This window comes from Mus musculus, chromosome 5, assembly GCF_000001635.26.
Source record: "Mus musculus strain C57BL/6J chromosome 5, GRCm38.p6 C57BL/6J".
Classification (NCBI taxonomy): Eukaryota; Metazoa; Chordata; class Mammalia; order Rodentia; family Muridae; genus Mus; species Mus musculus.
In genome coordinates this window covers 150,429,640-150,456,836 of record NC_000071.6, presented here as the reverse complement: position 1 = coordinate 150,456,836, position 27,197 = coordinate 150,429,640, and the positions used below count along the sequence as shown (strand labels likewise).

The 27,197-nt window shown below is 46.0% G+C and overlaps 1 protein-coding gene and 1 pseudogene across 11 annotated transcripts in view; both read right to left on the bottom strand.

Moving 5' to 3' along the window:
• The window catches only part of Fry (FRY microtubule binding protein), a 379,136-nt gene that overhangs the window by 40,917 nt on the left and 311,022 nt on the right, over nt 1–27,197 (bottom strand). For all 11 annotated transcript variants that reach the window (XM_006504932.3, XM_006504933.3, XM_030254574.1 and 8 more), the window contains 11 exons: nt 26,913–27,111; nt 25,047–25,168; nt 23,133–23,320; nt 21,974–22,068; nt 19,505–20,136; nt 18,029–18,126; nt 17,181–17,351; nt 10,923–11,063; nt 7,238–7,417; nt 5,617–5,778; nt 2,263–2,337 (listed from right to left, as the gene is read on the bottom strand). In XM_006504932.3, coding sequence (XP_006504995.1) covers nt 2,263–2,337; nt 5,617–5,778; nt 7,238–7,417; nt 10,923–11,063; nt 17,181–17,351; nt 18,029–18,126; nt 19,505–20,136; nt 21,974–22,068; nt 23,133–23,320; nt 25,047–25,168; nt 26,913–27,111 — 2,063 coding nt within the window. The remainder of the gene's footprint in view (nt 1–2,262; nt 2,338–5,616; nt 5,779–7,237; nt 7,418–10,922; nt 11,064–17,180; nt 17,352–18,028; nt 18,127–19,504; nt 20,137–21,973; nt 22,069–23,132; nt 23,321–25,046; nt 25,169–26,912; nt 27,112–27,197) is intronic.
• On the bottom strand, nt 9,358–10,120 carry Gm18753 (predicted gene, 18753; annotated as a pseudogene).

Genomic DNA, 27,197 nt, shown 5'->3' with positions numbered 1-27,197 from the left:
CTCAGCCTCCTGAGGTTTAGAGGTATAAGCCACCATGTCTGACTTAATAGAACTCCAAAGAACTAATAAACAGCAAAGGTTTTGCTAGCCAGTCTCAACTGAATACAGATATGAAACCTCATTATTGTGGAGGGTTAGAATGCTGCCGATCCAGAGCTAAAATCACCTTGGACTATTTTTAGTCTTTGCTGTTATTGTTTTTCTTGTTTCTGTTTTTTGTTTGGAAGAGGGTTTCTCTATGTAGCCCTGGTTGTCTTGGGACTTGTTCTATAGACCAGGGTGGTCTCAGACTCAGAGATCTGCCTGCCTCTGCCTCCTGAGTGCTGGGATTAAAGGTGTGCACCTTAATCTGTCTTCTTAATGCCTATTCTTTGTTCACCCTTTGATTAATAAGTCAAAACTTTGAAACATATTCTTAGCAGGCCTGCCCAAGGTAAGAATGTTATCAGATTGACATCCAGCGGCAGGGATTTTCCCACCTATGGGGTCACATGCCTGTCTTCAGTCTTCTACGGTGCATTTGGTAAATGTCGTAAGTTCTAAACCTTCCATGGTGGAACACATCAGTCAGGTCAACCTGAATCTGTGTTCCCAGGCCATGGCCACTAAAATGTGGCTCAAGAGCTTAAGAAGAAACTGTCTTAATTCTTTTGAGGGGAGAGCTATAGTCTGTGTTGACACTTTACATAACCATTATAATGTTCTCTTGTTCCTTTAAAGTGGGCACGATATTATAAGAACAGAAATATTACAAATATCTTTCCAAGGTAAAAAGAATGAGTAGGTATGAACGTTTTTTCTTTTTCTAGTGTATAAAGATAGCTTTGGAGCTGGAGAGATGGCTTGGTGGTTAAGAGCACTGACTGCTCTACTGAAGGTCCTGAGTTCAAATCCCTGCAACCACATGGTGGCTCACAACCATCTGTAATGGGATCCGATGCCCTCTTCTGGTATGTCTGAAGACAGCTACACTGTACTTACATATAATAATAAATACAGCTTAAAAAAAAAAAGACTTGTTAAAGAGATAGCCTTGTGTTGTGGATGGTAGATTAAGCATCTCAGATCTGAAAACCCCAAATCTTAAAATGTTTTAAATCTGAAACTTTCATTATTAATTAATTAATTAACTTACTAAGACAGGGGTTGTCTTGGAAGTCACTCTGCAGACCAGGCTGGCCTTGAGCTCACAGAGGTCCACCTGCCTTTGCATCCCAAGTGCTGGAGTTAAAGGCATGTGCCACCACACCTGGATTACAGCTACAATTCTATTTTTTTTCCCCCTGAGACAGGGTTTCTCCTTGTGTAGCCCCCTGGCTGTCCTGGAACTCACAGAATCTGCCTTGCTCTGCCTCCTGAGTGCTAGGATTAAAGGCCTGTGCTGCCACCACCACCACCACCTGGCAAGACTGAAACTTTTAAAGATGAAAGTTCCACGATTTTGAGGGGTGATCACTGGGTCAGTTCTATCTCAAATTTACCCAAATCTAAAATCCACTGTAGCTGGAAGCACCCATTCCCAGGCACTGCAGATAGGGAACACTTCACCTGTTTTCTGTGTGTGTGTGTATGTATGCAACACGACACACATGGGGATCACAAAGAGTGTGCGAGACAATCAAATGGAGAGTTGTGGAGCCGTCAGCCTGGTCTGATTACCTCCAGGGAGGCGCCTTTCCTGGTAAGCGCTGCTTTAATGACTAGGGTCCACTACGGGCAAATGCAAACATTGTGGCCAGAGAGTATAGGGCTAGTGTGGATTTAGCTGCCCCAACAGCCCTGGCCAGCCATTCAGAATGGCAGAAACCAGAGTGGCTCTGGTTTCTCTCTGCTGTGGGCCATGGTGCACTGAGCAAAGCCATGGGCGCAGCCCTCAGATACTGAAGTCATACGACAAAGGTGACTTAAACAGAAACCCAGTTTAGCTTTCCCAGCTGAAAGGAGTAGCCAGTTGACACGTTGGCAAGTCTTGATGGGTCTCCAATATTTCATCTGTTCACAGAGTAGACGGAGAGGAATGTTTGGTGATGTGACAGACAGGTTCATGTGTGTGTGTGCGTGTGTGTGTGCGTGTGCAGTGAGGTCTTCCCTTGTCTCTGAGATCACAATTCATGGTGTGAGAAGGATGAAAGTGGGAGCTGAATGCAGATGGCGCCTATCAGACCTGTCAGCCATACTAGAGTCTTCAACACCAATGACAGAGAAGTCCAAAGGCAGAAGCAATACGATGCCACAATAGCCGTGGCGCAGGAGGGAACTTACCGACGGGTTTTTGCTTAGTCCGACTTCCTGGCCGCACAGAGAGAGGACGTGCACTAGCTTCTCTTTCGTTCTTTTCTGGAAGACGGAAAACACAGGGGAGGTTTTCATTCTGGGTCCCATGAGCAAATCTGCCGTCATATACACAGGTTCTGGCCACAGAGAGTGAATGGCAGTTGCTATAGCTAGGATTTTTTATTGCTTTGAGGAAACAGCATGACCAAAAAGCAAGTGGGGGGGGGAGGGTTTGTCTGGCTTACATCTCCAGATCAAAGTCCATCACTGGCCGAAGTCGGGACAGGAACTAAAACCGGGCAGGAACCTGGAGGCAGGAACTGATGCAGAAGCCATGGAGGGTGCTGCTTACTGGCTCCCCATGGTTTGCTTGGTCACCCTGCTTCCTTATAGAACCCAGGACCACCATCTCCTGATGGCTCCGCCCACAATGGGCTGGGTCCTTCCCCTCTGACCACTAATGAAGAAAATGGCCTCCAGGCTTGTTTGTAGCCTGATCTTCCTGATGCATTCTCTTGATTAGGTTCCTTCCTCTCTGATGATGTAAAACTATACAGTATAGTTACGTAAACCCCTATTTGGGCTGACTAGATGGCTCAGCTGGTAAAGATAATCCCTCAAGTAAATAAAGTTTTAAAAAATGAAAAAAAATTTTTTGTGGTACTGAGGAGTAAAATCTAGGGTGCAATGCATGCCAGGCAAATGCTCTTAGCACAGAGGCAGGCCCTCCAGGCAAAAGCTCTTAGCACAGAGGAGGACCCTCTTTTTATTTATTTATTAAACAATTTTTATTTTGTGGGTAAAAGGGTTTTGTCTGCATGTATGTATGTGCACCACATGTGTGCGATGGTTGAAGAGGCCAGCAGAGGGCGCCAGATGGTTCTGAGCTGACACGTGGGTGCATGGGAATCCAGGGCCCCTGTAGCAACCGGTGCTCTTAACTGCTGAGCCATCTCTTCAGCTCACAATAATAAAATGAATATTATTTGTTTATTTTAAAGTGACTGTGAACCATATAGGGCAGACCTGTTATTTAGGGAGTATGTGTGCTCTATGAAAATCAAGTTCTAGACCTTTCCATACCCATCCAAGAGTTCCCTTGAGATCTCTTCCTGTGTGGAAGAGCTTTTGGTTTCAGGAAGGCTTGGCTTTCCGTCCATCAGAAATAAATCTATTTTGTTACAGAACAAGCATTTCCTGGCTCTAGTGAGATAACTGTCTGTGCACTGAAAGCTCTCAGTTACTCATAAAGCATGGTAGAGTTAAAACTGAGTAGATTTAAATCCCTTTGGTTTTCTTCAAAAAGTTTCTTTTCCTCTTATGTATGGAGTCTCTCCTAGAATCAAGAGATAACGTGAACCTAGAGTTGTTAATGTACTTAAGAACCGGTCACAAAGCAATCATGTGGATCCCTTTTATCTGATTTTGCTTTGTTAGATGGAAAGTTCTGGAGGGTGCTCTTTACCCTAAGATCTTCTTCCTCCTCCTTCCCTCCTCTTTGAGGCAGGGCTGTCCTGGAACTCACAGATCTGCCTGCTTCTGCCTCTAGGATTAAAGGCATGCACCACTACTCCTGGCTTAAGATTTTCTTTATGGAACTTGGCTCAGTGCATCTTTCATCCCAACTTAGAGAATTAGTCACTATGGGGTCATTTCAAAGCTAGGCAGGCAGACATTCCTGCTGAAGGATGGCAGATTTCCCAGATATTTCCCTAGCTCTTAGTCTCATTCTCTAATTCTGAAATCAGTGCAACAAGGCACAGGGCAGAACTTTCCTCTTCTCCTTCCTCACCATGACTGTGGCCATCAGCCACTGTGCTGTGTCACTAGGTTCTGTGGCAGGCTGGAGATGACAGTGAGCTGTGTGGTGTGCAGACACAGTATTGGACTTGCCCAGTACCCACATGGCCTACTTCCGATAACTTAGGCTTGCTTTCTATTCTGGGAAGGTCTCTTTGCTGCCACTTTCAAACACTGTGCAAGTTTCTTCTTCTGGGCTGGAGAGATAGCTTAGCAGTTAAGAGTACTTGTTACTCTTGCAGAGGACCTGGGTTCAATTCCCAGCACCCACATGGCAGCTCACAACTATCTGTAAGTTCAATTCCAGGGGGATCTGATGCCCTCTCCTGGCTTCTGTAGGTAATGCATGCATATGGTGCACAGATACACACATGCAGGCACAGCAACTCATACATACAGAGTTAAAAAACAAATCAATCTAACCAAAAGCTCCTCTCCTGGGGCTACTGTGGATGTCAGAAGAGGTTGGGTCTCCAGCATGAAATCATCAGAACCCCAAACCATAAAAATCTGGAATCATTAGAATTTGCTGCAGCTCCCTAGAAAAAGGGTCTCTCTGAGAATAGAGCTATCAAAGGTCTCAGCAGGGGTCATGACCTTGGGAAGGGAAGGAGGTGGGGCAGTAAGGAGAGGGAATTCAAGGCTCTGGATCCTAACATCTGGGCACTAGGGCACAGCTGTGCTTACAGCCAAGACAAATGCTTTTGCCATCCTGGTCTTTAGTTTTTATAAAAAGCCCGTGTGCTGAGGCTTAGTCAGCAGCCTGCAGTGCTATTGGGAGAGGGCAGCTCCGCAGGAGGTGGAGCCTAGCGGGAGGAAGCTAGGTTATTGGGAGTGGGCTCTTGGAGGGGGCAGCACGACTCATGAGCCAATTCAACCTTTATTAACCCAACTCCTCAGGTATTTTGAATCTTTTGCACAATACTAACACGGATGGCGTAATAAATTCCTTTTCCACTTAAAATAACTTTCCAGTGAGTGTCTGGCACATGCCACTAAAATACTTCAGAACAATGCAGGCAAGGCATTTTACCTGACAGCCACGGGGCATCAATACTACGGCAGTTACCCTCAGGATGTACCCAGTCCCAGGCTGTGATAACTAGACACAGAGAATTCTGGTAGTTCCTTCTGCTGTCTTTGCAAAGTTTGGCACATTCATGTCAACTATGCTTAAAGTTTATGCTCTGAGGAGAATTTCTGGAAGGCTCTTTGAGTGTGTGGCCCTGGCTTCTCTTTATCGGACATGGTGTTTGGAGGATAAATTTGGACATGGGTTTGGGGGCAAGGGTCAGAAGTGCTTTCCACATCTGAAGGCTGCCATGTGAAAGGGAAGCCAGACCAGATTTTGTTCCCAAGCCATAACAGAGGTAGAGCCAATGAGAGAAGAGGCAAGAGTCAGAACAGCCCATGGCCTGTCCACAGATAAAAGGATTGATTGTCAATGAGTGAGACCCATTGCTGGAAGGGCCGGGGTCTAGTTGGCAACGTTATTGGGGCAATGGTGAATGGCAGAGATTAGTTTCACACATGGAGTGGTACCTGAGAATACTGGGGTCTTTTCCAGCTCACAGGAACAAGGACATTGGAGTTGGAGCCGGAGGAGGTAGAGGATGCACTCCGGGTGACGGCCATGGCCCTAGGCTTCCCATCCCGTCCAGAGGAATTCTGGAGTTCATCGTACCGTCTCCCAATGATTGGAGTCTGGAGAAAGAATGATACAGAGACATTACGATCCCATCTCAACACTTCTACAGGACAAGGAACTTGCTCAGCCCAGAAATAATTAAAAACTGATCATGTGGAAGCTGGGTGAGGTGGCACACCTTTAATTCCAGCTCTTGGGAGGCAGAGACAGGTGCATCTCTGTGAGTTCAAGGGCAGCCTGGTCTATAGAGTGAGTTCCAGGACAGCCAGGGCTACACAGAGAAACCCTTTCTTGAAAACGAAAACAAAACAAAGATCTGATTAGAACCAGATCAGATACAAAAACTCAGTGTTAAATGCTGGCTCACTTTCCTGGTGTTCAGTACTTGTTCTGAGCCATTTGCTTAATGAATATCTCCTCACTCTCCTTGTCAGCAAGAAACCAATGCAATGACCTCATTATGCTTTAGACTCTAGCGATGAAGACAGAAGCAAAGTGAAGAAGGCGAAGCCAATTTTCAGATGTTTAAGCTTGAAAGAATCATTCTCTTTCCCCTTCCTCCTCTTTTCGCCACCACCCTGAGTCTGTCTGTCTGCATGCCTGTCTCTCTCCATCTCTTTCTCTGTCTGTCTCTGTCTCTCTGTGTCTCTGTCTCCCCCTCCATCCCTCCCTCTCCCTCTTTCTCTTTCTCTCCTTCTCTCTGTCTCTCTCTAAGCCCAGTATGCCTGCCTTGAACTTGCTCTCTAGACCATGCTGGCTTTGGGTTGAAGCCCCTGTTTCCTGTGTGCCGAAATTACAGGCTTCTCTCACCAGACCAAACTTGCAATAATGTCGTATAATAATAAAAGATTAAAAATTCATTTCCTTCTCTCCAATCTCTGGTCGTCAATATGTACTCCCAGTTATTGACAATTTTATCTAAATTATTTCTACCATTTCAACTATTCAAATGGACAATGTCAGGGCCAAAGTATTCTTTTTGTTTGTTTGGTTTTTTTGGGTTTTTTTGAGACAGGGTTTCTCTGTGTAGCCCTGGCTGTCCTGGAACTCACTCTGTAGATCAGACTGGCCTCGAACTCACAGAGATCTGCCTGCCTCTGTCTCCCAAGTGCTGGGATTAAAGGAGTGCGACACCACCGCCCGGCCAAAGTATTCTTAATAATACTTGATAACGCTCACTTTCCGAGGCTCCTACAGTGTGTGGTCAGGCGGGAGAGCACCTTCTACATTCTGCCTCCAACGAGGTCTCAACTAGAGATCCTTGAAGTGGCAGAAACTGACCAGAACCTCCTGTCCCTAGCTCCTAAGGTCCTACTGTCCTTCTGTCCCTAGCTCCTAAGGTCCTACTGGTCTGGAGCAGTTCTGGGTCCCTGGGAACTGAGGAATTCAGATGAACTGGCTAATACCGTCTCTATGTTTTTAGATCCAAACAAATTCTTCCTCTCTCTAGGCAACTGTTTTTACCCTTCAGCGTCCTATGCTCAGGCTACAGAAAAAGTCACAGCGGGTCAGGACCTCTGAGATGTCGAAGTGGAAGTCCAGGGTCTTGCCCGGCAGTTCCTTTGAGGCGCTGGTCCACACCCGGTGTAGTTCTATCTTGGAGAGGTCGCTGTGTTGGTAGGAAGGCAATACCAGGCTGGCCGATCGAGAGACAACCAGCTTCAAGATATTCAACGCTTCCCTCCAGTGAATGCTCTGTTGGCGAGACACATCCAAAGGGTTAATAGTGAGTCCAGTGTTTTCAGATCCAACGCTCACTACCTAACAATCTCATGACCAGTCAGAACTCACTGACTTAAAGACATAAAGAAAGTCTGTAGTAAGGAAATGACTAATGGTATACAGAGAGTGTCCATAAGTGAAATGAACCACACTGAGGGAGTAAGTAGATAATACAGACCCGCTGTGCCCATACTGACGTCATTTAAATCAGTGGTTTTCAACCTAACGCTGTGGCTCTTTAGCAGCTCCTCATGTGTGGTGACCCCCAAAGTCAGGACATTATTTTCGTTGCTATTTCATAACTGCAATTTTGTTACTGTTACGAGTTGTAATGTCAATATATATTTTCTGATGGCCTTAGGTGGCCCCTGTGAAAGGGTTATTCGTGCCCCAATGGGAGCCCACATGTTGGGAACAACTGACTTAGTTAAAAATTGCAAGGTATTATTATTTTTTAAAAAATATTTATTTATTTATTTTATGTATATCGAGTACACAGTAGCTGTCTTCAGACACACACCAGAAGAGGGCATCAGATTCCATGACAGATGGTTGTAAGCCACCATGTGGTTGCTGGGATTTGAACCCAGGACCTCTGGAGGAGCAGTCAGTGCCCTTACCCACTGAGCCACCTCTCCAGCCTGCAAGCTTATGCTGACAAAAGGAGAAAAGCTTCACTTGCACGGGCGAGCACTGATCATTCACGGGCAGAATCCATTGTCTCCGGGTCCTGTCTTCTCGGTCTCTCGGTTTCCCTGGGTCTTGCTGCTGCTCTCTCTCTTCTTCACTGGGATTACTGATCTCTCTCCACCTCACAGTACATCCTCCTCATGTATGTATGTATGTATGTATGTATGTATGTATGTATGTATGTGCATGTACATGCACCTATATTATTTTGTATGTACCATGTACTTGAACCTTTGAAGGCCAAAAACAGGCACTGGATTCCTCTGCAATGGGGTTACAGGCAGGTGTAAATCACCATGTGGGTGCTGGAACTTGAACTTGGGTTTTCTGCAAGAGCAGCCAGTGCTCTTAATCCCTGAGCCATCTCTCTCCAAAGTGAGCATCTTAATATCCCAAGGAAACAGGCTATGTGCTCTGAACTGGCCCCTCCTCCTGTGGGTACTAACCTGTGAATGAATGCACACCGAGGACACAATTCCCATTAGCTCTTGATAAATGAGGTGGAGGGGAAAAAAAAACCTTAGAAATTAAAATTTACATTAAATAATTTCTGGAAAACATTGTCTAAAATGAACACTATATGGTTTTGTCAATGTGATTAACCAGAAGAAAAATCCAGTGTTTGCCCTTGACATCTGGGCCTGATGCACTGAGTACATCTCTTAGAAGGAAGGGTTAAGATGCCACAGGAGAGAGAAACAGATGCCTCCACTGCTGGGTGTGGCATGCGCTGACCCCAGGGAGGTAGAATCTGGACCCCCTTCCATCCGTGTGGCTGCACAGAACAGATTAGCTTTCAGGATGCAGGTCTTCATCTGTTTTTCTGATGTAGTCTCAGGACAGGGCTTTAAAGAGGTGGTCTCTGGGAGTTTGCTGATGCTGACCCTGTGTGCTGCTGGGTGGATGCTGGCCCAGTGCAAGAAGCCCAGTGCCTCTGAGCCAGGTTCAAAGGACATCTCTATGTCTACTAGCTGACATCTTGGTCCAGACACTGGTTAGTTAGTGTGTGTGTGTGTGTGTGTGTATAAATTTCTTTTAAAGATTTACTTATTTTATGTATATGAGTACACCATTGCTCTCTTCAGATGCACCAGAAGACAGCGTCAGATCTCATTATGGGTGGTTGTGAGCCACCATGTGGTTGCTGGGAACTGAAGAGCAGTCAATGCTTTTAACCGCTGAGCCATCTCTCCAGCCCCGTGTGTGTATAAATTTTAATTTTTTTCTTCATAAAGCAAGTTTATTTCTGCAGAGGAGGTGTCTTATGTTTACATCCAGGGAAGAAGCAGAAAGAAACTCCCCCTCTCTGAACTGGGTCCCCAAGTCCTCAGTAGCACTTGTGTTTCAACCGTCTTTACTGGGGACCAAAGAGGTTGGGATCATTGAAGAGTCAAACTAGTTACCAGGTGTTCAAAGTTACCCAGGCTCCGAGGCGGACATGACAGATTTCCAGGGCCAAGAGACCTGCAGTGACACGGACACTGGGGGGGGGGGGGGACTGACTGAAGGTGAGCAAAAGATCAGTCTGATCCTGGGGCGGCCGAAGCAAGGCCTGATGCAGTGCGGCATCCTTTGCTACCTGCTGCTTGCCAGGAAGGACCCAGGCATCCTGACAGCAGCCTCTCGGGGATAAGTCCTTCAAGCAGTGAGGCTGCACAGATAGCACGTGCGCAGCCCTAGCCCCCTGCACCCCGCCAATGTCCTCAAAATGGTACCGCGCAGCCGCAGGCGCAGCCGCTTCGCCCTGCAAGTGGGCCTGCAGCTCCAGAAGTTCTATGATCAGACTCTGGTCGGTCACAGGATGGCAGAAAACTTATTGGCTTTCTGGCACCGGTCGGAGGTCACTCATATCAATGTCCTCTGTGGGGAGGATGGTGGAGAAAGCGCCCTCCGAACTGTGGACAGTTTCTGGACATTATCAAGGTTTTAAAGAAACCTACATGAGCCGTTAAGGCATCATTTTCCTGGTGTTCCCGGAGTAGCCACCATAAATTTTAATTGATTAGTTTACTGAGACAAGTTCTGGCCTGGCCTGGAATTCATTATGTAGATTAAGCTGTCCTCAAACTCACAGAGATCCCTGTGTCTCTCCTTCCATGTCTGGACTTTTTGCATATATATTATATTTGCTTTCTTTTTTTGAGACAGGGTTTTTCTGTATAGCCCTGGCTGTCTGGGAATTAACTTTGTAGACCAGGCTAGTCATGAATTCACAGAGAGCCACCTGTCTCTGTCCCCCAAGTACTGAGATTAAAGGTGTGCACTGGCCATTTTTATTAATATTTGAAGGGCTGCTTGTTATAGAAATGCTAACATATATACAGACGCAGAAGCAAGCATAACAAGCTATTATGCTCTTATCATTTATTCACGCTTTGTTATTCTTCTTCATTTATTTCTCTGATTCATTGGTTGTTTTTTGGAGTATTTTCAGCCTTAAGTTTCTAAATTCCAAAGCAGCAAGCAGGCCTGGAACTGGGCATGTGCACATTGTCTTTCTCGAAGGTCTGTCTGAAATAAGACACTAATGCCGGACATTCCCCGACTGTTTCACCAAGGTAGGAGCTACTAATCCTCAGCCCGTGTGCCCACAAGAAAGCTCTGCCCTTGAAGCAAGGCAGAAAAGAGGTCGTTTTTCTGTCTTTCTTCTAAAAATGCCACTCAGGGTGTAGCCAACAAGCAGCTTGTCTGTTGGTGGTGTGTCAGGGATATGGAGGAAGGACGTGTGGTCCCCTGCCGGATGGCGTTAGCTTGGACTAATGAGTGGATCGACCCAGTGCTTGCTTACCTGTACGTATTTTTCAATGGTCTTCAGGACTTCCATGTTAAACTGCTTGACAGGAACGACAGAGAGGTCCATGTAGCTGAGTAGACTGTAGATGACCTGCAGGAGCGGCTGCTGCATGCTGGGGAGGCCTTTCTCCAGCAACTGCGGGAGGCAAAGAGCAGCCAGTCAGCTCTAGCAACTGTCCAGAAGTACCCAGGCTTCCCCACACCCCTGTCAATCACCACAGTGTGCTTAGGGCGGGAAACAGAACCCCTAGCCATTGGAGAAGTCCCCAGGCTTTCCCACACCCCTGTCAATCACCACAGTGTGCTTAGGACCGGAAACAGGACCCCTAGCCATTGGAGAAGTCCCCAGGCTTTCCCACACCCCTGTCAATCACCACAGTGTGCTTAGGGCGGGAAACAGAACCCCTAGCCATTGGAGAAGTACCCAGGCTTTCCCACACCCCTGTCAATCACCACAGAGTGCTTAGGACCGGAAACAGAACCCCTAGCCATTGGAGAAGTCCCCAGGCTTTCCCACACCCCTGTCAATCACCACAGTGTGCTTAGGACCGGAAACAGGACCCCTAGCCATTGGAGAAGTACCCAGGCTTTCCCACACCCCTGTCAATCACCACAGTGTGCTTAGGGCGGGAAACAGAACCCCTAGCCATTGGAGAAGTACCCAGGCTTTCCCACACCCCTGTCAATCACCACAGTGTGCTTAGGGCGGGAAACAGAACCCCTAGCCATTGGAGAAGTACCCAGGCTTTCCCACACCCCTGTCAATCACCACAGTGTGCTTAGGGTGGGAAACAGAACCCCTAGCCATTGGAGAAGTACCCAGGCTTTCCCACACCCCTGTCAATCACCACAGTGTGCTTAGGGTGGGAAACAGAACCCCTAGCCATTGGAGAAGTCCCCAGGCTTTCCCACACCCCTGTCAATCACCACAGTGTGCTTAGGACCGGAAACAGGACCCCTAGCCATTGGAGAAGTACCCAGGCTTTCCCACACCCCTGTCAATCACCACAGTGTGCTTAGGACCGGAAACAGGACCCCTAGCCATTGGAGAAGTACCCAGGCTTTCCCACACCCCTGTCAATCACCACAGTGTGCTTAGGACCGGAAACAGGACCCCTAGCCATTGGAGAAGTACCCAGGCTTTCCCACACCCCTGTCAATCACCACAGTGTGCTTAGGACCGGAAACAGGACCCCTAGCCATTGGAGAAGTACCCAGGCTTTCCCACACCCCTGTCAATCACCACAGTGTGCTTAGGGCGGGAAACAGAACCCCTAGCCATTGGAGAAGTACCCAGGCTTTCCCACACCCCTGTCAATCACCACAGTGTGCTTAGGACCGGAAACAGGACCCCTAGCCATTGGAGAAGTACCCAGGCTTTCCCACACCCCTGTCAATCACCACAGTGTGCTTAGGGCGGGAAACAGGACCCCTAGCCATTGGAGAAGTACCCAGGCTTTCCCACACCCCTGTCAATCACCACAGTGTGCTTAGGACCGGAAACAGGACCCCTAGCCATTGGAGAAGTACCCAGGCTTTCCCACACCCCTGTCAATCACCACAGTGTGCTTAGGGCGGGAAACAGAACCCCTAGCCATTGGAGAAGTACCCAGGCTTTCCCACACCCCTGTCAATCACCACAGTGTGCTTAGGACCGGAAACAGGACCCCTAGCCATTGGAGAAGTACCCAGGCTTTCCCACACCCCTGTCAATCACCACAGTGTGCTTAGGGCGGGAAACAGAACCCCTAGCCATTGGAGAAGTACCCAGGCTTTCCCACACCCCTGTCAATCACCACAGTGTGCTTAGGGCCGGAAACAGGACCCCTAGCCATTGGAGAAGTACCCAGGCTTTCCCACACCCCTGTCAATCACCACAGTGTGCTTAGGGCGGGAAACAGAACCCCTAGCCATTGGAGAAGTACCCAGGCTTTCCCACACCCCTGTCAATCACCACAGTGTGCTTAGGGCGGGAAACAGGACCCCTAGCCATTGGAGAAGTACCCAAGCTTTCCCCACACCCCTATCACTGCAGTGTGCTTAGGACAGGAAACAAACCCCCTAGCCATTTCTGTCTTCTCTTGTTTTGTTTTTTGAAAGCTCTGAAGTACTGGCTGGCCTCTAAATCACAGAGATCCTCCTGCCTCTGCCTTCCAAGGGCTGGGATTAAAGGCGCATGTAACCACTCCAGGCCAAAATCATAGTTATTGAATAGATGATAATGAAGGCAGTTCCAGGGAGGTCTGGAATTATAAACATAGAATTCAAATAGTAGGGAAAAAAATCAGAAAATAAACCTCAAAAGGAAAACCATGGGGCACTATTGAAATTATAAATTTAAAGATATAATTTGCTGCTCATCAACTTGGCAAAGGTTAGGAATTGAGAATATTCAGAATTGGTTAATGAAATAAAGAAATATTTCATATATCATTAAAGATGTCAATTAGATAATTTAGCATTGGAGACCAAGGAAACTAAAAAGGTCTATATTTCTTGTTTGTTTTTGTTTTGAGATATTGTTTCACTATGTTATTGAGGTTTAGTCTGTTGCTATGTATTGTAAAGCTAAATTCTGAAGGTCTAGGTGAATTCTCATGATAACAGGCCATTGTGTAAACCTTGTTCCGTGACTTAAAACTATTGGTTAAGTAAAAAGGGAAGCTATTTAAGAGAGAGCAGTGCAGGGGGCTGGAGAGATGGCCTAGCGGTTAAGAGCACTGACTGCTCTTCCAGAGGTTCTGAGTTCAATTCCCAGCAACCACATGGTGGCTCACAACCATCTGTAACGGGATCCAATGCCCTCTTCTGGGGTGTCTGTAAATACCATATAATAAATAAATAATAAATAAATAAATCTTTAAAAAAAAGAGAGAGAGAGAGCAGTGTGGAGAAGAGAAGAAAGAGGAGGAGGGGGAGGGGGAGGGGGAGGGGGAGGCAGAGCCAGTGTTACTGGGACAGTTGTACAGAGACAGGTTAGAGGGAGAAAAAGAGAGAGCCAGAGAATGAGAATGAGCCAAAAGATTAGAACATATTGCCAAAGTTAGCATGAGGTCATTCAGGAGAAACTGAGAAGCCAGATTGAATCAGTCAGCTGGGAGAGGAGTTTAAGTCAGAACAGCTGAGTTGAACCAGCCCACCAGAGATCAATTTGAAAGAACAAGAAAGGGGGAGCTTATTCAGGAGCAAGTCTCAGAGGCTGAAAACACTCTAGGCCTAGATAAGATTGTATGGAGGCTAGAGGCTTCCAGGACCAGGAAGGTTAGCAGGTGGAGACAGTATGCCTCAGAGACAACAATTACATCAGGCGAGTAAAAGTTACTTTTATACTTATTTATTTATTTTTATGTATGGGGGTCCGGCTTGTGTATAAGTCTATATACCACATGCTTGCAGTGCCTACGGAGGCCAGAAGAGGGTATCTGATTTCTTGGAACTGGAGTTAGGCTGTGAACTGCCATATAGGTGCTAAGATTCAAACTTTGACCCTCTGGAAGAGCAGCCAGTGTTCTTAACTCCTTAACACCTCTGCAATCTCCATAAAGCCTTTTAAAAGAGCTATGTATTTATGTGTATGTGTGTGCCTATGTGAATTTATGTGCACTGCATACATGCAGGTGCCTATGAAGTCAAAAGATAGTGTAAGGGCTCAGCAGTTAAAAGTACTGGCTGCTCAGCCGGGTTACGGAATAATCCGAATCTCTATTATCCTAGATCCACTAACGAAATATATGGCCTATCCCTTTATTCTCCTATCCCTGTGAGGAAAAATTATAACAAGCTCAATCTGCTTACGCAAAACAGATTTAAAATCATTAATCGCTTATTCCTCAGTTAGCCATATACTCGGGAGGCAGAGGTAGGTGGATTTCTGAGTTCGAGGCCAGCCTGGTCTACAAAGTGAGTCCCAGGACAGCCAGGGCTACACAGAGAAACCCTATCTCAAAAAAAAGTACTGGCTGCTCTTCCAGAGGACCTGGGTTCGTTTCCTTGGACCCACATGGTAGCTCACAACTGTCAATTCTAATCAAGAGCTCCTGACGCCCTCTTGTGGCTTGTGAAGGTACTACATGCCCAAGTACCTTTAACACATAAAAATAAGGATACTTTTAAAAAGCTTTATTTTAAAAGTTCACTGTTCAGATTTACTGCAAAGAACTGACAGAAACCATGCAGGTAGACGTTGAAATCGCACATCAGAAGAGGTAACTGAGCAGTCTACACACACGAGAAAGCAGAGAGCTACATTAATCTATTGTGTGGGAAAAATGACTACATCGACTGGAAAGAAGATATAAAAACAAAACAAGAGAACACACAAAGAAAACAGTGCAAAAGTGTAAACAGATCATTATGCAAAAGGACACATAGAATAGCAAAATTCAGTGGGCACTGGGGAAAACAAAAATATTTACAGATCATCTCTAATGTTGTAGATTGAGAAAGCCTTTGTGAAGACCGAGTCCCCAAATGTATAGAGCTAAGAGCACCCACATAGCCACGCCCTTTGATGGGGTACTTCTACTTTAGGAAATGAGACCATACAATACTATTTCATAAAGTGCTTTTTAATACAAAGCCATGATTGGACTGGAGAGACAGCCCAGTGGTTAAGAGCACACCCTGCTCTTGCAGAGGTGCAGGGTTTGATGCCCGGAACCCATGTTAGATTGCTCACAGCCCCCTGTAACTCCAGGTCCAGGGATCTGATCCCCTGCTTTGGCCTCTGCAGGTACAGAACTCACCTGCCTCCCCTCCCCCCACAATTAAAACGAAATAGTAAATCTTGGTTAAAAAGTGAGTGACCACTTGACACATCACCAAGTGTCCCTTGATAATGTGGCAACAGGGCCATCCGCACAAACAAATCACAAATGTAAGCAATGGGACAGGGAAGTGTTAAGTGGAGTGTCACGTTCATGCGTAAATATCAAGTATTTATACACACAAAGTAAATATCAAGCAGACAGAGCAGAGCAATACAAGTCTGTGTGTGTGCAAGGGCAAGGCCAGGACCTGAATGAAGGAAAGAAATAGAACAGAAGTTGATAGACTCCACAGGGCAGGAAGCCGGAGAGGTCGTCATAGCAAGGCTGCTGACAGTTTTGGGCTAATGGCTGAACAGTACAATTTATGCATCTATTAAAATTTTTTTAGATTTATTTCCTACATTTGAGTGTTTTGCATGTATGAATGTATGTATGTGCATACATGTCTGTCGCATGTGAGCTCAGATCCCATGCAAGGAGACATCAGATCCCCAGGAACTGGAGTTATAGATGGCTGTAAGCTGCCATGTGGACTCTGGGATTTGAACCCAGGTCCTCTGCAAGAGCAGTCAGTGCTCTTAACCACTGAGCCATCTCTCTGGCTTCATAACTTTTTCCTTTTGAAGACAGAATATTATTCTACTATATGTACACACCGCATCCAATTTGTACTTTTAAAATGTTTATGGTAAACGTTCTAGACAAAATCTCCTACATGGTCATCTTACTCATTACCCCCTCAGGATGGGTGCTGTATGTCCCCTGCTTTGGTAGCAGGGTATATGTGGTGGTTTTCCTCATACTGTCTGGGTGCTGAGAGAAGGGTGAGTTTGCTTGCAGGAAAAGGTATGACCAGGGGATTATTGGAAGCAAGAGTGCTGTGTAGGAGGGGTGTTTAAAATGCTGGTCACTTGGAGGTGCTATACATGAGATCGTCTGCCTTGTAAAATGCTACAGACATCTCACATCCATGGTACAGAAGCTCAGAGTAAGAGTTTGTAAGGATTGTGCTAGAAACACACATGCTTCTAGTTGTACAGACAAGAGGCAATGATATTTTCTGTCTAGATTATAATTTGTTAATTAGTTTAGAACAATCAATTACTAACATGCCTAGCGACATACTAAGTTCTTGATGAGATCTGACTGCCATTCCCCACTCCCACCTCTTACCTCTGGGATTACAGATGTGTGCTCTCATGCCAGGCTAGGATCAAGTTTATCCCAGCCATGCTGATGGGAAGGGAGGCCGATGGATCTAGGGTCAGTTATCTTGAACTTACAGCTCATGAGTTAACAGAGCCCAGCCTCAGCTTCTTCACAGAATACCCCACTCACTGATGTGTTGTGAGGATTTAAAATGAATCCATTAGCATTTGGAGACCTTGGTCTCCCAGCACAAGGCACGACACTTACTGTCAAAGCTCTATACTCATGTGAACCATGGATGTTAAACTGATGTTATCCTTAGCGTCAACAATTACCTCTGCCAGGTAGGTGACCATGTTCAAGGTGATGTCGGCATAGGCTTCATGAAGGTAGCGACAGACCACGTTGACCCATGTGGCGCAGTCCCTTGTGTAGCTGTGTGTTTTGTAAAGGGTCATGACGTGAGCCAGGTTGGAAAGTTTAGGGTTTTTTTCTTCCAAGCAAACCTTTGAAGAGAAGCAGACCAATTTAGAGCGTTTCCAATGGACGGGAAGGGACGTTAGCAAACATTCTAAGTCCTGATCGTCTGGAGAAGAGCCCATATGCTTTTGGGTAGCGACGGAGATGCTTCATCGAGTCATTCACTAGTACACACTTTCCCTCACAAATCTTTCCACTTGCTTCGTGTTCATTAACTTTGCCTAGATGTGGATTCCAGGATGGATTCTGGTCGGCAAGCTTGGCAGCAAGCACCTTTACCTGCTGAGCCTTCTCAACAGCTACCATCTGCCTCTCCCTGCCTCCCCACTTCCTTCCTTCCTTCCTTCCTTCCTTCCTTCCTTCCTTCCTTCCTTCCTTCCTTCCTTCCTTCCTTCCTTCTTCTTTTGAGATAGGTCTTCTTTGTGTAGCCCTGGAACTCACTCTATAGACCAGACTGGCCCTGAACTTAGAGATGCACCTGTCTCTGCCTCCCGAATGCTGGGATCAACGGTGTGCACTGTACCACCATTCGGCTCCCACTTGCTTTTCTTAATAATGCAAACAAAATTTAAAAAGCCAATTTGTAACAGCCTACCGAGAGATGCCCATTATGAGTGATATCAAGTTTTGAGACAACTACTGCCTCCTTCAAACCAGCCACTTCCACCTGGCGCGGAGACTCTCTGACGGTCCTAAGGCATACCTGAGCGATCCTTTCAGCTATATCCTTACAGAACTGATTGGGATTTTCAAAATGCTGGATCAGTTGAGGCAGGAGACACAAGACATTCAGCGGAAATCCTGGATGAGAGAAGACACAGTGGCAATAGCTGAGTATTATGCTGTGACTGGTTAACAGTGGGAAGGAATATACTGATTTTATTTTGTTCGAAGGCTATGTGAAATTGGTCTTGTGGTTGTTAGAGTTGTTTGAGGCAGGGTTTCACACAGGCCAGAATCATCATTAAGGGTGACCTTGAAGTTCTGACCTGCCTGCCTCCACTTCTAGAATGCTGGGTTTATAGGTGTGTACCTCCATACTTGGTTGTATGTGGTACTAAAAATTGAATCTAAGGCTTTGTATAAGCTAAGCAAGCTCTGTCAGCTAAACCATCAGTTTTGTGGAGGAGGGTAAAGATGATCTGATAAAGAAATCTATGAAAAACACAACCAAAAGACACGGACTACAGGAGACACTGGAGTACACTTGAGATTTCAACATAGGATCGTCACCTGTTTGTGTGCAAGGAGAACTCACACAGATCTTACTGACATAGACTGACCTGAGCTGAAGCATCCGTTTAAGATTCTGTAAAAATAAAAATGTAAGCTGGATGTGGTAGCATACTCCTTTAATTCTAGCAACTTGGGAGGCAAGGGCAGGCAGATCTCTGTGAGTTCAAGACCAGCCTGGTCTACATAGTGAGTTCTGGGACAACCACAGCTATGTAGTGACCCTATCTTAAAAAACAAACACAAATAGCCGGGCGTGGTGGCGCACGCCTTTAATCCCAGCACTTGGGAGGCAGAGGCAGGCGGATTTCTGAGTTCGAGGCCAGCCTGGTCTACAAAGTGAGTTCCAGGACAGCCAGGGCTACACAGAGAAACCCTGTCTCAAAACAAAACAAAACAAAAAAACAACCAAAAACCAAAAAAAAAAAAAAAAGCCAAAAATATATTTAAGCCTTAGTCATGCAACAGCAAAGACCTTTCAAAAAATTATTGCTCAGCATGGCTGTTAAAACCTAATTAGTGAAATGCATTCTTAGTCACTTGCCATGGTATTAAAAAGCTGGTGTGTTGATTTTGCTTAATTCAGAACAATAAAAAGCCAATGCAATCTTTTCAAGAGGACAGAGAAGGGAAGAGAAAAACAAGATTTGGGAATTAGGAAAGAAATTTACAAGAGCAAGGAACTCAGTTGACAATGTTTGCAGTTTGACCCGAAATCATGAACACACATATATGAATACACATGCGAGAGCACACACGCATACACACACACACACACACACACACACACACACACACACACACACACACACACACAAAATTGCTGTTCCTGTTACTCGATTGCCAGTATTTAATACTGTAGACATAGACATATGGTATTAGCTTGTTTCTCTAAAGCTGAATGCAGCCACCAACAGGTCTACAGGCAGTGTGGCGCTGGCCTTACCAATAGCTTGGGACGAGTCCACCATGGGGACTTTGGACACTGATGTCAGCAAGCTGAAAAGCTGCAGGGTCAGGTCTGTGGTGGTGAGAGAGGTGAATCCCTTCAGGAGCAGCTGCTGTAGCCCTGGGAAGTCCGCCCACTTGAGCTGCGCCTGGAGTTTCTCCAGCTTTTCTCGGTTCTCAGCTTTCTCCAGCGGCATATGTGCCAGCAGTCGGTTCAAGAGCCGTAAGGCCATCAGGTATTCAAACTCAAAATCAGACTCCATCAGGGCCACCGTGACCCAGAAAATGGTGGCCAGCAGGTTGGTGGGGTGGCTTACGTGGGACGGGTCCGTGAGGCTCTCCTTCAGGGAGGAATTGCTTCTGGTTTTTGAGGAAAGGCCTTGTTGGGTACAAGCTTGAATTCTGTCCAGGGTGGCGCTCCGAGGCGGGTCTGAGGATCGGTCAACGACACCGAACTTCTTGGGCACAGAGAAGCTTCTCTGGTGCCGGCTTCGCTCTGCAGTCGTGGTGTTGCCGCTGCCGCCGCCGCCTCCGCCGCTGCCAGGAGTCCCGGGATTGACGTTCAGCTGTCCGGTGCTTTTCCTGCTCGCTGTCAGTTTACTGCTGGAGCTTAGGTCTGGCGATGAAGAACTAGGTACAAACAGAAGTGAAATCAGCGGAATGCCAGTGGGTACCACTGAAGAGCTGGCGCTCTTGTGCTCTGAGAAGCAGCTATGGGGGAGAATCCCTAGAGACCACCACCCTAATTGGGGCTAAGCAGGGCCAGACCTGGTTAGTACTTGGATGGGGCGGGGGCGGGGCATCTACTTTCTACTTAAATGGCTTTTAAGTTAAGGCTATGGGAAATAAACCTTAGCAAGAACAATCTCCAAAAACAGACACCCAATACAAACTTTCAATAATGGAAAATCTTAAAACTCCAGAGATGTAGCGAGCTTTCATATGCATTCTGTTTGAATTTGGATGGGAAGAATTATAAAATAAGACAGACCAGCAACCAAGCAAACACAAAATTTTTCTCCTCTTAACTTAGAACAGAATGTTGTCAAGAAGGAAGAAGGTAAGTACACACTGCAAAGGAAATATTTTTACACTTAGAAAATTTGATTTTCCTGCCCCCCCCCCCCCCCCCCCCACATCTGAGGCAGGGTCTCACTATGCAATCCTTGACAACTCAGAATTTATTATACTGATCAGACTGGCCTGAGCTTCCAGAGATCTTTCTTTTAACTGCACTCATACTGAAAACATCAAACTCTTTATCAGCAGTTTGTTTGGCTCCCTCCCTACCTCCTCCTCTCCCCCTCCCTCCCTCCCTCCCTCCCTCCCTCCCTCCCTCCCTCCCTCCCTCCCTCCCTCCCTCCCTCCTTCCCCAACCTCTCTGTGCAGCCCAGGCTGGCCTCAGCCTCAGTGCTAGGATTAGAGGTATCAGGCAATAGACCTAGCTTTACCTATTAAACTTTTACAGATTTAGAGATACGGGTTCATATAGTATTAGTGATCACACTAAATGTATAAAAATTGTTCAATTTAAAGATAATAAAATATGCTGGCAGTGGTGGGGCACACCTTTAATCCCAGAGCTTGGGAAGCAGAGGCAGGTGGATCTCTGTGAGTTCGAGGGCAGCCTGGTCTACAGAGTGAGTTCCAGGACAGCCAGGGCTACAGAGAGAAACCATGTCTTGAAAAAACAAACAAACAAACAAACAAACAAACAAAGCAAAAAATAAACAATAAAATAAAATAGGCAGGTGTAGTAGCTCATGCCTTTACCACTCACCCCCACACCCCTCCCAGGAGGTAGAGGCATGGAGATCTCTGAGTCAGCCTGTTCTACATAGTGAGTTTCAGGCTAGGGCAGAGAAAGAAAATTTCTTTTTAAAATTATTTTTTATTTTTATATGTATGAGTTTTGCTTGCATGTATGAATGTGTATTGCATGTGTTCCTGGTGCCTTCAAAAACTAGATGTGTGCATCAGATAGATGTCCTGGGATTGGAATTAAATATGGTTATGAGCTACCATTTAGGTGTTGGGACCATGTTTTAAGATACACATATAATGAGTATATGTGTGTATCTGTGATAACAACCCCTTTACTTGTTTAAATTTAAGAAAATAACAAAGGGTGGCTCAGGGGTTAAGAGTACTACTGCTCTTGCTGAGGCCCTGGGTTCAATTCCCTGAGCTGCCTTCATGGCTCACACCAACCTGTAACTCCCAGTCACTTGGGTGATGCACATTCATACATTAAAAATCTAAAAAAATTTAAATCTAAAATTTGAATTAAAAAATTTAATTAAAAAATTTTAATCTAAAAATTTTTTTCTTAATAAAAGAAAATATCAAGTACACTTTTTAGGCCCTAAGTAGATTTTAAAACCTACACCTGTTCTTTCTCCAACACTCAGTACAGTATATCTGATATGCACATCTGATATGCACACACCAGTCATCTGATTCTCACCGAGATAACACTGTGAAGAGGTCACTGTTCTTCAAGCAGTCCGACAAGTTATCCACAGCGGCCTCCAGGGTCAGGAGCGCTTCCATCACATATCCCTGTGGAGCACACAGAGACAGCATTCGGAGCTGCTAACTTCCTGAGGATGAACTAACCTCAGGCAAACTCTCGATTTCTGAAAGTCAGATAGTCATGGCGGCATTCGTTTACAAAGTCTCAGATCGGATTATAAATCTTGCTTGGGGAATTACACTGCATAGGAGGTAGTTAGTAACCATAAGGATTAATTTCCCCAAGTTGGGCAACCTCAAGGGGATTAAAAACACAGCAGGGCAGGGGTGGGGTGTGTGTGTGAGCAGGCACAGGGTGAGTGGCACCCTGCTGAAGGGAAGGGAGAGCCACTGAGGGACAATGTGTGGAAGCTAGAGATTAGGAAACAAGGTGAGGTCAGGGGATCGGTGTCCCTGTGTAACTGACTGGAACTTCTGATGGCCGGAAGGGAGAGAGCCAGGTGTGCAGAGGGCTGGCCTTAGCTATCAGCCACGCAGTACCCTTGGGTCTAACCTGCTCAGCCCCCAAGGCTCTGAGCTCCACCTACGGGGTCTTTAGCATGACTCTCTGTCCCTGTCCTGTCTCCAGATCAACTTAGAGATAATCCGGACAGGGAAGGGCAGAGCTTGGTTTAGGTACGACAGCGCGGATCCCTGCCCTGACTGGACACACTGTGTAACTGAGTCCTCAGCAGAGGGTACAAAGACCCAAATGTCACAAAACAACCCCATCCAATACAAACCAACCCCTTGCCATCCACCATAGAAAACCCACCACTCCTGCCACCAGACAACACACACTGAAAGGATGCCTTTGTCACAAAATGTGATCACCTATGCTGAGTTTGTAGAAACAGTTCCCTGGGGGTGACTTTTGGAAATAATAAGGATTAGCTTCTCCTTGCTCCCCTCCCCCAACCCCCATCCCTCCTGGCCGTGTTTCTCTGACTGTCCTGGAACCTGTTTGGTTGACTAGGCTACAGGCTAACTGCTAAAATATTAATTAATTAATTAATTAATTGTGGTTTTGAGGGTTAAAGCACCTTCTATGGACTTCCGGGGAGTGCTACGACGTCACGGAGGGGCACATAAGTGGTCACTCACTTCCGTACCTGAATCTCATCACCATGCTCTCCGATCACCTCCACCAATCTGGACAGGAGGTCAGACAGGGCATGCGCTGATAGAGGTTGTTTGAGGGCCCGGAAGATCTGGAAAGACCGGCCTGCATAGTGCCTGGAAGAGCTTGCAAGAGCAGTTTGCAGCGCAACCTCGCTCAGATGCTGCTCCAGATGGAAACCTGTGGCCAGAAGAACGAAGGGCAAGCCCTGGTACTTCACACTGGTGCACCCAAGTCACGAGGAGACTAGGAGAGTTAGAACAAGCTAACAGTCCCCCATCCCCCTACCCTGCATTTGACTCTGCCTAAGAAACAAACAGGGTGTGGATCTAGCTCAGTAATAAAGGGCTTGCTTGCCTAGCATGTGCCAGGCCTTAGGCACCGTGAAAGTGCCTACAAGTGCCTAATATAAGGCCCTAGAAAGATGGCTCATTGGTTAAGAGCACTTGCTGCTCTTTCCAGAGGACCTGGGTTCAGTTCCCGCACCCACATGGAGGCTCACAACCACTTGTAATTCCAGTTCCAGGAAATCTGCTGCCCTCTTCTGGTCTCCACAGGCACTGCATGCAAGTGGTGCACATACACACATGCAGGCAAAACAGCCAGACACACAAAAAAATTAAAAATGAAGGAAAACAATCTATAAACAAGCAGACAATGAAATAACAGAACATCAAGCCATTTCAAAATAAAAAGAAATGTATGAATCATGGGAAGTATAGGAAGAGGTAGAATCTTTGAGACAGAATGGTCCTGGCTCTGAATCAGGGGGCTTGTGACTCTGGGAAAGACAGGCTTTCTAAGAGCCCACATCCCTCTCTTTGACTCGTGAGTAACAGGCCGTCTCTCTCAGGGAGGTTACAAGAATTAAGCACCATGTCAGGCACACAGTCGGCGTACACACACGCATTATTTTTTAATACTATCCTTCTATCAGCCGCCTATTGTTCTTTTGCTTTCATATGTGTCTGTATGTTGACATATACATGTATGTACAGGCACACACTTGGAGCCCACATGTTGATGCCAGGTGTCTTCCTCAGTGGTGCTCTCTCCTTACTTTTGGAGACAGTGTCTCTCACTGAACCTGGAGTTGGCCCATTTCAGCCAGACTGGCTGCCCAGTGAGCTCTGGAGAGCTACCTGCCCTTTTCTCTGAGTGCTGGGGTTGCAGGTGCATTCTTGCCAGACACCCAGTGCTGGGCACTTTACCGACTGAGCTGTTTCTTCAGCCCCTGAACTGTTTTTTTTTTTTTACATGTAAGTATATATAGAATAGTGGCCTTCCTCTCCTCCTTCCCTTTGGTTGAGAAAGGATCTTACACATTGTAGTTCAGGGTAGCCTGGGATTCACTATGTACATGAAACAGTCCTCTTGCCTCAGACTGCCGGATTACAGGACAAGCTGCCATGCCCGGCTTACTTCTTTTTGTAGAGAGGTGTTTTTAGAAATACGTTTTTAAGTAGGAAAAAGATAGAGATGCATCTAACCAATTCTAAAGACATCCAAGACCCTGTGCCAAAGTGTTTGCTCTGCCGATGCACAGATCCGGAAACGCAGACACTTCAGGGAAGGCTGCAAATATCACCTGACTGGTCTTGTCAAAGCAAGATCTTAGGAGTCAGAAACCCCCCTGAGGAGGTGGGAAAGAAAAGGCAACCTAAAGACACAATTGTTCGGGGTCACTAAGTTGTTTCTTCTCTCTAAGGAGACAGACAAGAATAGAAGACCCAGTGAAAATAGTAATTTTTTTTTTTTGGTGGGGTACCGGAGGCCTTTTGACATGTTTGGTTGTCACATGAATATGGACAAAAAGGAATAACTCTTATTGCTGTTAGCTGAAGTTTGGCAGGGTATGATGTATTGTGAGCTCCATGAGAGAACACTGGCGGGCAGGGTGAGGTACCTGATCTGGAATCCTTAAACACAGAGACAACGTGACGCAGGAAATTAGAGAGTTGCTCAGCACTCTTGGAGTTCTGGTTTTTGGGTGTGATGTCTTCGTGGCACCAAAGTGGCCCGAATGCCCTAAAACAAAACATACTGACGTTAAACACATGGCTGCCGTTTTGTGTTAAAAGACACACAAGGAGTTCTAACTCACAAGATAAAAGTGTATTCTATTTAAAATTACATTATTATTTTTAATCATGTTTAGGCATGTGTACCTGTGTGTACATATGTACCATAAATGCAGTGCTCACAGAGGCCAGGAGAGGGCGCCAGGTCTTCCGGGAGATGGAGGCACAGAGAGTTGTGAGCCACCTGATTTTGGTGATGAGAATTGAACTTGAGTCTTCCGGAAGAGCAGCAGTGCTTTTAGCTGCCGAGCCATCTCTCCAGCCATATATATACATATATATGTGTGTGTGTATGTATATATACACATATATACAACATACATATACATATATAATGTATTAATTATATTCATATGTTTTATAATATATTATAGTATATAACATAATAATATATTATAATGGCTAATATAATATATAGTAATATATTATATTCCTATATATATATATATATATATATATATATATATATTTAAACTGTAGTAGCTTAGTAATTAACTAGAAGAAGCATATTAAAACTTCTGTATTTACTCAAAAATAACTGATTTGTGGGGATTTGCTTTTGATTTTTTCAATTAGTGAGAATTAATTAATTATCATGCATGATGATGATGTGAATCCATGGGCGCGCATGCCACGGCAGCGCACGTGTGGAGGTCTGTATACAACTTTGTGGACTCCGCTCTTTCTTTCTTTCTATCTTTATGGGGACCCTGGGGATTTGAACTCGTGTTGAGAGACTTTCTGGGCAAGTCCCTTTACCTGCTGAGTCATGTCACCGGCCCTACTGCCATAATTTTAAACTTCTTTACAACAATCAAAATCTCTTGTTTCAGGCCAGCAAGAGGGCTCAACAGGTAAGGCGTGTGCTGCCAAGTCTGAGGATCTGAGTTCGATCCCTGGGACCTATATGGCGGGAGAAGAGTACTGATTCTGGGTAGCTGGCCTCTACCTGCACCTTCCCCACCAATCGATCACCAATCAACCAATGCATAAATGTAAAATCTCCTATAAAAAAGGACGGTGCTTGGCATACTGTAGGTGCTATATTTTGTTTGGGGAATGACAATGACATAAAATATCTGAATTTGCCAATAAGAAAAGTTTATGTTGGTGTTTGGAATCATTGCCAAGGTGTAAGATTCCATGGACCAACAGAAAATGGCTTCTGTTATCTAAGCTTGTGTTTGAACAGTAAGGATGGGCTGGATTGATGGCTTAGTGGTTAAAAGCACTGGCTGCTCTTCCAGAGGACCCAGGTTCAATTTCCAGGACCTACATGATGGCTCACAAACATCTGTAACTCTAGTTCCAGGAGATCTTGAGGTGACTACCACCATGTGGTTCTACTGTCAGACTCTAAGAGGCAGCCGTGCTGTTGACAGATGTGAGCCTAACGTGTAAGACTGAAGTCCTCAGAAAGGACAACATGACTTCACATCACAGAGCATTACTGTCTGCTGCACCATCTTATCATTATATGCCAAATCTCCCTGCCGACCTATCATTCCATCGATGGGATAGGAGACACCTCTCACAGCATCTGCCCTTGACTCTGGCCAGTATCAATCAGGAGGAAGTAGGACTTCTTCCAAACAGAAAGATCGATTTCCCAGCTGTGTGGTTTAAAGGGCTGGCGATTTTTCAACAGCAGCCGTCTGGAGCAGCAGCCGGACGCCCAGCACCCCCATTACCTGGTCGTCAGAAACTCGATGAGCTTGCTGGCCTTCTCGTCCGTTTCAGTGGCTGCTTCGACATCTTCCACCTCTTGGGTCATCTGTGGGAGGTTCCCGCTGCTGCCCCCCAGACTGATGCTGGAGGAGGTGGAACTGGAGTTGAGGCCAGAGTCTGGCACTGGGGATGACTGATCCTCTCTCAGGAAGTCAAAGCCGCCTAGTGGGACGAGAAGGCAAAGGAAGAAAGGGCTAAGGTGCCAGCAAGGTTGCAGGGGCTTGGAGGTAGGTATGAATAAGGTGACA